Here is a 13,933-nt window from a genome sequence, read left to right on the forward strand (position 1 = left end):
AGGAAAATTACAAGTCAATCAATTTAAGAATATAGATCTAAAAGTCCTAAATGAAAACTAAACAAATTGAGTGCAGGCATGTGTAATTTTAGCAATTTTTAAAAATTATCCTAACAAGTCTATTTCAGGAACATGTAAGGCTGGTTTAACATTTGAACACTGAACAACGTAATTCCAGAGTCAGCAAACTTTAGATAGTAAATATTTTAGGCTTTGTTTGCCATATGCAGTCTGTGTAACATATTCTTTTTTGTTTGTTTTTTTAACAACTCTTTGAAAACGTAAAAAAAAAAAATTCTTAGCTCACAAGCCATTGCTGATATAATTCAACAGAATAATAGAAAAAAAAGAGAAAAAAAAAATCACCTGATTTTTGTTACTTTTTAATACACTACCGGGCTACAGAAAATTTCTTATCCAAGACCTAGTTGTATTATAATGGGAAGTCCCTCCTGAGAATCTAGTCTAAATTATGATTTATAAAAACTATTACATGTAGAATAGTGATTAAAAACAAAACCTCTAAAATGCTAACAATCGTCATTTACAGATGATGTCATGGGTAACTTGTTTTATTTTCTATATTTTCCATAACTTCTGTTCAAGATCTTATTTTGTTTTTATAAAGAAAAAGAAATGATACCCTTCTTTTTTGTGTGTGTGTGTGCTGTATGGTGGGGTCACATTTCATTTTTTTTCCATGTGAGGAGCCTGTTATTGCAGCACCATTTGTTGAATTTTCTTTGCTTGTTTTTTGTTGTTATTGTTGGTTTCTTTGTTTTGTTTGTTTGTGAAGTGCATTGGTCAGGAATCGAACCCAGGTCTCCCACATGGCAGGCAAAAAATTCTACCACTGAACTACCCTTGCACCCCTGATACCCTTATTTTTTTCAAAGGAAGTTATGCACAGGACATGATTTAAAAAAAAGAACTATTTTTCAAAATATTATTGAAAAACACAACAGAACATTTATCAAGTACATGCTTTTCAAACAGTATTTTTATCATTTCTCAAAAATCCTGAAACTTAAAAATCATTATCTCTTTTTTTTGCAGAAGGAGAAACTGAGGTTCAGGGAGGTTAAGTTATTTGCCTACATGAACAGAACTGGGATATGAATTCAGGAATAGCTGTTCCAAGGCCAGTGCTTTTTCCGTGGGACAATGCTGCCTCCCACAAAAGAGCATTTTCACATTACCATCTACTGGTTTTAATTAAGAAACAGTAATTAAATAATTCTCTATTCCTGACAAAAAATGTTTAAGCTACTGGCATTTTTAAGAAATTAATATGAACAGCTCCTCTTCCTCTACTGGAAGACACAATAGGTAAACACAAACTGCACACTATTTCAGAAAGAAAAACTCCAATATGACACAAATATATGTTTTTTCAAAGCATGGTTAATTATATTATCTATTAATGGAACATAAAGCATAAAAATGTCTCTTGAGGACCAATATAATTTTTAAAAATTCAACTTGACTAGTATCCAAAGAAATATAGATTGAAGTAACAATGGCATAGCCATTAAGTAAACAAATATTTTTTAAATAATAATAATAGGTTTGGGGAAAAAAGCACAGTTCTCATAAATTTTAGGAGAGAATGTAATAAGGAAAAACTTTCTGTAAAACAACTGATAACATGCACATTTGTAAAATGTATGTGTATGTAGTTGTTCTCATCTAGGAATTATCCTGAGGAAATAATCATGGGTATATGTATAAGGAGTGTTCATATTAGAATTACTCATAATAGTAAAACAAAACAAAAAAACAATGCACACACAAAACCAGAATCAATCTAAATATTCAATAACAGGAAATCAAACTAATAAATTATGATACATTCAAACAAAGGAATTTCATCAGCCATTAAAGGATGCTGTAACATTTATGAATATGTAAAGAATTTTGGGAAATGGTGTGTTAGTTAAGGTTCTCTAGAGAAACAGAACCAACAGGAGAGATCTATAAATATGAGATTTATAAAGGTGTCTCATGCAACCATGGGAATGGAAGAGTCCAAAATCCATAGGGCAGACTCTGATGCTGGAGGCTCCGATGAAGGGTCTGAACAAACTCCACAGGAGAGGCTCACTGGCTGAAGAAACAGTAAAAGAGTTTCTCTTCCTCCTTAAAAGCCTTCAACTGATTGGATTATCTCATTGTGGGAGGCGCACCTTAGTTGATCGCAGATGAAATCAGCCACAGATGGAGTCTCTACATTTATAGGCTAAGAGACTCTGGGCAAGCCAACTGATAATTTTCTCAAAAAACAATGGAAATAATAGCAGTGCCTATCTCACAGGGTTAGTTTAAGTATGAAACAATAAAGCTCACATACAGTCTGCAGCACAGAGCCTGGCACATGTATGTCAATCCATGCTACTGTGGTGTTTAAGAAGGCAGGCGTGAATTCTGACTCCCTGGTCTATCACTTACGAATAGTTGTGCAAATTATTTACCCTCTCTATATATCAGTTTTCTCATCTACAAAATGTGAATAATCCCATAGAGTTTTTGTGAGGATTATATGAGATAATTATTCGTAACATATTTATAACATTACCTGGCACACAGTAAGCTCTCAATAAATTTTATTTTTTATTGAATAAATTTTAGCAACTTTATTATTGTTAACTACTAGAATAAACATTGTTTTTTATATATTATTTATATTATATATATATTACATTTATAAAATAAGTTATGTACCAATTCTCAGTTACTTAACTGTATTAGGGATGACAACCAATATAGAGACTACGTTTTATCAGTTTGGTTCTCCTGTATTTAGTTGTTTCATTCCATATTTATAACCTTATGAGAAGAAAATCCACAAGAATTCTATTATATATATATATAATATTATATATATCAACTAGAATTGTATTATACTTTAAAGTCATCATTTCCAAAAAATAACATGGGCATAAATCCACTAAGGAAATTTTCTGAATGACAACTATATATTATATAGTTACTACTGTTTTCCATTCTAAATTCTTTGCCACAAATATGTGGCAGTAAGAACCTTTCTCAACCAAATCTCCCATCACTCCATGCACACACTAAACCAATACACAAGAGATGCTCTCCTACCTTAACAGCTTCTCCAAGAGTTTGGTTTTTGTCAGCTTCCTCACTGGAATGCAATTCAAGTCTGTAATTCAACTCCTGTAACTGCTGCGCCTGTTCATTCAGTAGCATTTGTGCCTGCTGTTCCCGAAGTAATGCATTATTCAGTTCTTCACATGCACTTTCAAATTTCTCATGAGTGATCAATTTCTGAACAAAGGAAAAAATATTTTTATAAACTAACTGCATTGTTGTATCATTTAATCTTTAGAATTATATTTGCTAACAAAAAGAAAATAAAGCAAATATTCTCAAGTGTATGATATATGACTAAAAAAATTTTTCATAATTTCTTAAATCAAGATAAAAAAAAAACACCACTCTGGTTTTTAAGGCACAACAGCCATACTCCTAAAGTTGATCATTTTTAGTCAAATAAAATGTCGGAAAATTTATTACAAATTCTAAATTGAATGTAATGTTCAATATAGATCTTCACATATGAACAGTTTTAATAAAGAGTATAATTGTGGGAATTAAAACTTTAACAACGCCTATGTTTTTAAATGACTACCAAAAAATCTGTGTTCAGCATATGTCATCATCAGGTCTCCCTATACTCTCCCTTGGAGAGTGCTTCCCAGACAATACCTACCCGTGCCTACCAGCATACTATCATTCATAATGTTTTATTTTCTTCAAAGCCATGATCATTATCTAAATTCACTTTATAAAGTTGTTCACTTTTTTATTGTTTGTCCACAAACACCCCCATGTGCCATCCACACATATAAAGATGTGAGCGTCTTTGAACATTTAGCTTGTTCCCCCCACACTGAGATGGGATCCTGGCAGTCAGTAGGTGCTCTATAGATATTTGTTGAATGAAAGAATTCACATATAAACATCAGCCAACAAAACTGTGCACCATAATATACGACACAACTATGACAATATCAAGACTTCTAGGAGAGAAGAATACTCTGCTCTAGAATAGTTAATGACAGAAGATCATCTTCCCTTAAGGGATGTAAAATCCAGGGCATAACACACTTGCGTTAGCTCCTGTTTAAAACATTTTAAGAAATGAAAATTAGTTACAACAAAGGAAAGGTTTCTTCGTCTTAAAGCAGAAAGAACAGAACTGTTTCAGAAAAGGTAGGTAGTCTGAGAAATAAATCATGCAGGCCACTTCATCACACTAAGTGTATTTATTTATATATATTTAATTAAGATTTATAAATATCCCATTTCTAAAAAGAATTTGATTTGGATTAATGTAATTAATCAAAAATATAAAGCAAGTTGATTAAAAATTTTTTTAATTCTATGGGGAAAAAAGAGCAGAATAAAACCCTATTGATTACGCATCTAGAATGCGTAAATTATTTCAGCTAAATGCAAGTTTTATCTCTGAGTTTTCTGAGAAATTAGAGAAAAACAGAGCTGTGCTAAATTATAGTTTCCTCCAACAACAGCAAGCAAGCAAAAGTTCATCTAAGAGAAAAACTATATGGAAAAATTTATTACATAGGTCCTTCTATATTAAAACATATAAGTACTCAGTTTTATTTAAGCATCAATACCTTGCCTGCTACCTCCCTGAAGCAATTTTTGTCCTACTAATATTTGCCTTTTCAAGAATATATATCATGTACTCTTCAATATCAATGAAATTTTAAAGGCAACAGTACAGCATAAAAACAGATGCTTAAAGACTTGAGTAAATATAATGAGAATGATCACAAGGAAAGTTGCCTCATTTCCTGAGTCACTTCATAAAGGTACATCCAATACATCACTGATTCTCATATAGTGTTTAGATTTTAAGAGCACATCTTTTTTTTTTTCCAATTCCCTCTTAACAGTTGCCTCATTCTCCACATCATCCTATTACAGCTAAACCCTTCACTTAAAGAACAACAGCTCCAAAACCTTCTCTCAGTACTCAAGCTCCATTTCTACTTCTTAACATCCCTCTCAATACCCTGATGCCACAGCAATCTTCCGAGTCTGTGAATACAGTATTTGTGTAACTCTTTTATTTGCTGTTATTGTTGCTTTAATTAGCACTCATTGCCGTCAGCCCATTCTGCTCTTTGAAATCATCTTGACCTGTATAAATCAAGATCCACACTGTTTTGCAGGACTTCTTTTCCTTTATTTTAACAGAATATATGTACCCTTCCTAGTCTTCCAAAATTTCTTCTTTACTTAAAACTTAGATATTTATAGTCTCTCTTATCCATCCATCTCTCCAAGAGACTGGCTCAATTTTGATCACTCTTCTGCTAAGCAAATAAACAGCATCAAACAGATACAATAATGTTGAATACAAAAAAGATGGTATGTGGAAGCATTTATAAGGAGCTAATAAACCAATAAAAAATTATGGGAGTTAGCATTTAAAGAACAGCTGTCAGGAGGTGAACATGGTATTCCAAAGTATAGAATGGCTTGACAGACAGGGTGTTTCCTTTTACAATATAATTTTAGACTAACTATAAAGAAGCTATTTTATTTTCTCCTATGCACTTTGCCTGAAATAAAAAAAAAGTTAATGTGAAGGCAGAGTCCCCCATTTTTCTAAAGGAAAATAATATTTTTTTCTATCTGCTGTTTTCTTAATAAAATAATCCTTTATTAACATGGCTAGGTAAAAACACTAACCACTATAATGAAGGGATGAAGAGAATGAGATCTGGAGTCAAACTACACAGGTTCAAATCCAGTTATTTCTACTTACTAACTGCGTGACCTTGGGTGAGTCATATAGTTGCTGGGTACCACAGATTTCTCATTTGGAAAATAAGGATGACAGTAATAGCTACCCAGAAGAGGCTATTGTAGGGACTACATGAGTGAATGCATGTAAAATGCTTAGGATCTGTTCTGTTGTATAATCAATAAATGCTAAAAATCATCATGTTATTATTATAACTTACAATTATATGCCAAAATATAAAAATTACATACCTCATTTCCTCAATTATCATTTCAACTAATTCTATTTTATTTCTACACTCTAAGTAGAAGTAATTGACCTTAAACATTTCCTGGAATATGTTCTTAGCCTTTGATACAACTAAGGCTCTTACAAGAGGATTCTGTAACGCACCAGTAATTTTCCGTCAAACTCTAACTTTCTCTCTAGATGCTACAAATTGAATCCTGACTATTTTCAAATTAATCAAAGACAAGATGCTAACTCCAGTCAGATACAACAGACAAATACTATATTATTTCACTTATATAAATATTTAAAATAAAAAATTAATATAGAGAAAAAGTCAATAGGGGCCAAAGGGAGGGAGGAATGGGAGATTATTGCTCAAAAGGTCAGAGTTTTTATTTGGGGTAATGAAAAAGCCTTGATAATGAATGTGGAGATAGGACCACAACATTGAGAATGTAATTAATACCACTGAAGTATACATTTTTAAATAGGCAAAATGAGGGAAAATTGGAATATATGCAAATATATCCTAACATATTTGAATTGAAGACACTTATTTTTTAAATGCCATACCAGTTATTGAAGGCTCCTAATATGGCTGTCATTATACAGACATTCTTCTCAAAAAAAAAAAGTTAAGTAATTTGTCAAAAAGTGCTCAGCCAGATGATAAAAAGATCAGTGGTTACCCCAGGTTTGAGGAGTAAGGGGATAGGATGAGTAGGTGGAGCACAGGACATTTTTGGACAATGAAACTATTCTGTATGATACTGTAATATGGATACATAACATTATGCATTTGTCATAAACCACAAAACTGTACACAAAGAGTGAACCTTAACATAAACTAGAAACTTTAACTACTAATAATGTATCAATATTGGCTCATCAATTGTATCAAGTGCCCTACACTAAAGCAAGATATTTATAATAAGAGAGAGTGTGTGTATATGTGTGTGAGTGCGGAGGTATGATATGGGAACTCTCTGTACCTCCTGTATTATTCTCCTATAAGCCTAAACCTGCTCTAAAAATAAAATTTATTATTACAAAAATTAAAAACGCTAACTTTTTCATAATACATAAACCTTAAACTAGAACATAAAATTGTATAGATTATTTAGATTGTTCATAGATAGTCCAGGAAGTGACAAATATAAAGAATTTTCTAATTTTCAGGAAAGCCACTATTATCTAGACCTTTATTTGCAAGTTGACTATATTTTCAATCTTAAAATTGTCATATCATCTTAAGATCCCAAATTCTGGTGGTATATACAATAAGAAGCAGGTCAAAAGGAGGCAGAGACACACAGTAAAGGGATTGGCTTTTCAAAGTATAAACAGTTCTCCATAATTAACTTATAATGATAAAATTGGAAACAAAATATCTATGAATAGGGAGCAGTCAAATAAATTTTGATTCATCCATATGACAGAAAATTTTTCATCTGTCTAAAATAATACTCTTAATTAATGATGGGAAATTGCCTACAGTACTTTAATTTAAAAAAGAAATACACAAAATTATTCCAACCTACATCTGTACCTAAAGACATATATATATATGTACATTATACACCTAGAAAAATGTTGAGAATGAAATGTATTCACATTTCAACAGTAACTAGTTCTGGACTATAAGATTACAATGATTTAAATTTTCTTCTTAATACATTTTTGTATTTTTATCTATGATTATCATACATTACTTTTATAATCAGAAAGAAAAATGTTAAAGCAGTCCATAAATGTTCCTTCTCTGAGCAAAAAACTAAGAAAGCGAGATAAAAAGTATGGTGGTTTTAGAAATTTGCTGAAAAGAAAACTATTGCTTTTATCTTATCAGAAGGGTAATTCATGATTTCTTGACATGCCTTATTTAGAACTTCTTGCCCTTTGAAAGTATAGCTATTTGAGTAATAATTAAGATTAACAATTTATAAAATCATAGGATTAAGAATTAAACTACTTCCTGTCATTGTCTCTATGTTCACAATGTTATTAACGAAATTAACCAAAAGTACTTTCAAATTGAAGTTAAAATTGTAAAGTTTGAGGTTTTCCACAAAAGGGAGAACTAAAAGTAACTTATTCCTAGGAATAAGAAACAAATTTTATATTCATATTTATATTATATTAATATTTATACCTGTTGTATACTGCTTTGAAGGCTCAATGTAATTTTAACTCTGTGCTCCTACTTCTATATTAGGAACAGCAGTGTTAATAAGCAACCCAACTACAAATACGATATGTGGATATCTGTATTTTATTGTGCTTCACACTGTCCCACATTTTTATCTTAATTGACTGTTATTTGGCATATAGCCCTTCTTTTTTCAGCTATCCTGTCTGCATTTTAAAATAATATACTTAAATCCTTGATGGAAATTAGATAAATTTAACATTTCTTTGGGAAAGCAACTTAATCATAGTAAATAACCTAATTCACTCAAAATGTTAAAGATAATTAGAGATGAGAGAAAATCCTATCACCCACCTCAAACATCAGGCTCCTCATTTGAGGGCATGTTAGACGGAACATTTTCTGAAGAAAAAAGAAATCCTACTAAGGGGACTTGAAATTACTTTTTAAAAAACAAGCATGATAAAAAGAGATAAAGATATATATATAACATGTATCAGAGAAGAGCTCACTAAACCCATATTTGTCTAAATCAAATATACTTACAGACTGCTTAAATTCATTTAATTGTACTTGGAGACCCTGGGCTTTGACAAGCTCCTTTTTCATTTCATTCATATTTCGTTTGAATTCTGTGACCTCTAAGCGCAGTGAGCGACGCTCTACTTCTGCTGCATGCAGTCTTTGCGTAAATCCAAATATTTGCTTCTGCAATGATGCTGTGCTCTTCTGTTGGTAAAAAAAAAAAAAAAGGGCAATTTTATATGCAGGAGCTGCAGATTTACTAATAAATCAATAGCCATGGCCATTTACCAAATTAAATGTAACAGGTTATATAGAAAACAATACCAGCTATAACTGACAGAGTTGAGAGTTTTATTTTTTATATGACCAATACTTTGTGTATATGAAATGAAAAACTGAAGAAAATAAATAATGTAATCAACTAGAAAATGGCATCATATAATTCTGTTGCAATTCACTTATAAAGAACAGTACATTGAGAACTAATCCCAGAACTTTTGTATTTTGATATTTTAGATACTTATTTGAAAGTACTTTTACTAAACATTTACATGAAATTCAAAGGAAATCTGCATACATTAATTTTCATCAAATTTAAACTACAAGTAAATCTGATTCATCATTAATTCATTAGTCCTGAGATCACTATTATACTGCATACATACCATAATGGGCACATGCCCACGTAGACCATATTTCAGGGCCAGTGCATTTACTTTATGAAGTCCACGGGCCAATCTTTGAACCAAGGAATCTTTTTCTACATATGTAATACTCCGGCCACTATGCAAAGGTATACTCTCCATTGCCAGGCTAATCTTATCCATAAGTTTTGCAAAAGAATTCTTGGCTGCACCTATAAGTAAATGTCCACAAATTCTGGAATTTGGATCTTTAGAGAGAAAGAAAAAAACGTGAATTGACTTTTAATCATTTCACAACAATGTGCTCACACACATGAAAACATATTCTCAATTTTATATTTCCCATTCATCTGAGTAATGTCCCCTCTAAAATTAATTTTCACTATGAAAAAAGGAAGGCAAAAAATAGCTCAGCTACCACACAATTTGTCTAAAGGAAATCTGCGTATATTTACAGTACGCCATTCACACTGAATGCTATGACACGAAAAATTAATCACTCCTTTCTTTGTTTTAAAACATAACATAACATCATTCTCTGTTTACAACTACTGAAGCTTGTTACCTTAATGGCATACTATTTATATTCTCAGACAAGAAAATATAATTTTCCCTATTCCAAGGCAATTAAAATTGTACAAGTACAATTACTTCTTTCCCCACAGGATTTTGGTAATCATCCCTCTCATATAATGGACTTAAGGTCCAATGTGGCCTGTTTACTGCTAGGTTCATCAGGTCTGTAATTAATAATTGAGTTTAATGTTGATAAATAAAATTGTCAGTGTTCTTTCTACTAATTGGTATTCCAGATAACAGTTAATAGGTTTATTTATACCTTAATAAAAGTCATGTAATTTAGTTTTCTCTCTGCTAGGCAGGGCTTAATCTGTCATTACTTGTCTTATGACACTACCCATGTAAAATGACAAGCATGGAGAGATTATTTAAATTCAGTACTATATCATTCTACATTTCAAGAGCTTCTGTTGTGGTGGTTAATTTAAATCTTTTCTTAATATAAGAAACGTTAAAATCAAATTTGGCCAGTTTTTACCCAATATAAAAATGTGTTGTAATTGTAAGAATAGAATACGTATAGTTCACACTAAACAACATTGATCAAGGAGATCAATCAGTGGTTCTCTACACTATAAAGAACCTTCTCACAGAAGCTCTGTCTTCTAAAATTTGGGCTACATTCTATTTCTTTTATTTTTCAATGTACAAAAAGGAAGATAAATGTTTAAACTTACGCAGCAGTCAGAATTTGAAAACTACATAGCTTTGGGAATTATACATAAAATAGAAATTATTAATTGGATAAAAGCATAATATATTCTATCCTTATTTCTATCAGATATTGATGCATTAAGGCCTAAGATTATAATATAATATAACTAATTCCATATGACACTCATTATATACATATTCTCTGAGAATCCCATGGACAGAGGTATACAAAGTATAATTAATATAGTCCTTTTGTTAACAATATATTCATTAAAGAAATCACAAATTAAAAAACTTTTAATAGCTTTATATACCAATCAATATACAGTGCAGAAGAATCGATTAAGAAAATTACTAAACTATAATATTCATTTAATAGGTCTTTATCGAAAGCATGAGCAAACAGTAAAATTTATTTTGTCTATATCATTCAATATTACATATCATTCCAATATCTAATACATGTATTCCTTGTTTTTCCAACTAACTTGCCAATTCCATAACTGTCTTTTCCATCTTAGTACACCCTTTACATCTTCATTGTCCCAGATTAGCATATGTGGGTATTTCAAAATGTTTGTTGGATTGATAATATTTTTTTTCACTTCCATAGTAGCAACAAAAATCCTGAACACATAAATACATTAAATAACACCAAGAGAAAATATTAACTATTCTGATGAGTCATTTTTTGAATAAACACAAAAGCTCACTATTTAGGAAATAGGAATATAAAAGTGATACAATTTCATATATTAAAGAGCCTTTAAAAACAAATATCAACTACACTTAAAGTTTAATGAATAGGGTGGGCCACGGTGGCTCAGCAGGCAATAATGCTTGCTTGCCATGCCAGAGGACCCAGGTTCGATTCCCAGTGCCTGCTCATGTAAAAAAAAAAAAAATTTAATGAATAGTGGTTTACCTATATTACAGAAATGTGTTTATGTAGATAGTAACAATTCAGAAAGGTCACATTAAGTAACAATATAATTCCATAGGCACTCTCGTGAATTTTTAAGAAGAGAGGAAGAGGCATATACTCTAAGTTCCTGACCATTGACTATCAATAAATGACAGCACAAGTACTAAATTTATGCTTGATGAATAAAAAGTGTTTTTACGTATAGTTCTCCATTATATGGAGTACAACTAATTCTATATCGAATAAATGAAAAGCAAAATCTTCTTTGTTTTTTTGTGGTGACTTGTGGTGACACAGTTGTGGAATTATTTGTAAAATGATACAGAAATAAGAGTAAAGAATAAGGTCACCAAAATTTTTCATGTCTAAACATGTCTAGGGTCTTTTTAGTTTTTAGTCTGTCACATTTAAGAAATTCTTGTTTTTGTTAATCATTTTCCTCCTATCTGATAGCATTTTGTCTTTCATGAAAGAAGCAGGTAATATTTTCTGTCATGAGTTTTTCCAATAGAAGTAGCACCATAGGATTATAATCTTCAAAACAAATTCATAAAGAATTACTTCAACCAGTAGTTCTAAACCTGCATATCTGGTGGGAGGTGGGCATGTGGATGTTGAAAAAGTTATTACAAGGTTTCTACCACTTTAAAGGAAGTATAATAACCATTGCCATTTAGATCTTAATTAGGCCTAACAAAATATAAAGCATGATAATATATACTCCTGAGGTTGGAAGTAATAAAATTAAAGTCCTTTAAACATTATACAATTTAACTGCTACTAAAAGTACAACTATCATATGGGGAGAAAGCAGTCTACGATACTCGTTCTTATTAAGAAAGATTAAGAAATATTCCTTCAACCAAAAAAGGGAATTATGTATTTCTAAATAAGTAATGTTAATAGCATTAAATTCTGACTCAGTTCTACAGACTAGGTAACATTTTGTCATCCTTGGCATCTCCATCTTCCTTACCATCTTTCCCACCTCCTGTCCTTAATATCTCCCCATTCTATTCAATGTTCTTGTAACCAAGGCCATATCTATCTATGTTATTGCAAGAATCTCCCCACCCTTCTCCAGTCTGGCCCTTTTCCAGTCCATTCACCACACTGTAGATGAAATGACTTCTAAAAACACCAACTGGATCTTGTCACACCCTTTGTTTTTAAGCCTCAATACCTCCCTTCAGATCTAAGAATAAATTTTGAACTCTTAAAACATTGCTGAGAAGACCCTATGTGATATATACTTAACTTTTCCAGGAATCTCTTCCATAATTATCCCCTTTTAAGGAATCTTAAAACATTCCTCTGGGCAAAAATTATGCTTGTGTTTCCAAGCTGCTAATAATTTAGAAAATACGAATGTGGACATTAGTTTTCAAACTTGGAAGCCAATCATTACAATTAGACGTTTGCTTCAAAACAATGCTTTATCTTTAAATTTTAATTGTGAAAAGTCCTGAAAACTACCCCAAAAAAGTAATGAGACAGAATTACCTTTACCATATTTTAAAACATATGAAGAAATATTCATGAAAACAACAGTATTTACTGGTCAAGAAGAGACAGGAAGACTAATGGAACAAACTGAGAGAAAGGGAATCAACCAAAGCACTTGTACTAATTTAATATATGATAAATGACACATTGCAATTTGGTGGAAAAAAAATGGACTACTGAATAAAAAACTGGGGAGTTGGCTGGTCATCTGGGCAAAAACAGCGCAGAATGATATTCTCACTACTTAAACCAAAAAAAATTTCAAAAACTTAACATTTAATGTATGAACTGAAAGCACTAGATTAAAACATGGACAATACAACCTTTTGAGGTAATACTAGCATTTCTAAGTAAATGACCAAAAGAAAAATGATTAATAATTTTACCAATATAAAATTATTGCAAAAAAATTGAAACACAAACTGGAAAAATGACTTACATTACATATGGCAAAGTATTAATATCCATGATATAAAGGAGTTCTAAATTATAATTTCATAAGACACACACACCACTGCAATATGAACATATAGGATAATTTACAAACAATATGAATGGGCACAGAACAAATGAAAAGCGCAACTGCACTAACAAATCAAAAAATGCAAATAAGCAATAACAGGGTCTTTTGCTTTTCAAATTGATAAAATTAAAAAAGACTGTCGAAACCTTGTGTTGCCAAAGGTGTTACACGGAAACCAGAACTCTCAATACTGTTCATGGAAGCATACAATAATGCAATTCCTATGAAAGGTAGATTGACAATATTTTCTAATCTAAAATACGCCATCACATTTCATAGGAATTTAGCCAAAAAAATGCACAATTATGAAATGATTTTATGTATAAAGATGTTAACTACAGCAATTTATTACAATAACACTTAAAATAGTGAAAAGTAAGAAAAAACC

At 31.2% G+C, this 13,933-nt stretch overlaps 1 protein-coding gene across 16 annotated transcripts in view; it reads right to left on the minus strand.

Moving 5' to 3' along the window:
* Positions 1 to 13,933, minus strand: part of CCDC171 (coiled-coil domain containing 171) — a 576,357-nt gene that overhangs the window by 183,160 nt on the left and 379,264 nt on the right. For all 16 annotated transcript variants that reach the window (XM_077148117.1, XM_077148129.1, XM_077148126.1 and 13 more), the window contains 3 exons: positions 9,380 to 9,606; positions 8,736 to 8,918; positions 3,109 to 3,294 (listed from right to left, as the gene is read on the minus strand). In XM_077148117.1, coding sequence (XP_077004232.1) covers positions 3,109 to 3,294; positions 8,736 to 8,918; positions 9,380 to 9,606 — 596 coding nt within the window. The remainder of the gene's footprint in view (positions 1 to 3,108; positions 3,295 to 8,735; positions 8,919 to 9,379; positions 9,607 to 13,933) is intronic.

The sequence above is a fragment of the Tamandua tetradactyla genome, chromosome 2, assembly GCF_023851605.1.
Source record: "Tamandua tetradactyla isolate mTamTet1 chromosome 2, mTamTet1.pri, whole genome shotgun sequence".
Lineage (NCBI taxonomy): Eukaryota > Metazoa > Chordata > Mammalia > Pilosa > Myrmecophagidae > Tamandua > Tamandua tetradactyla.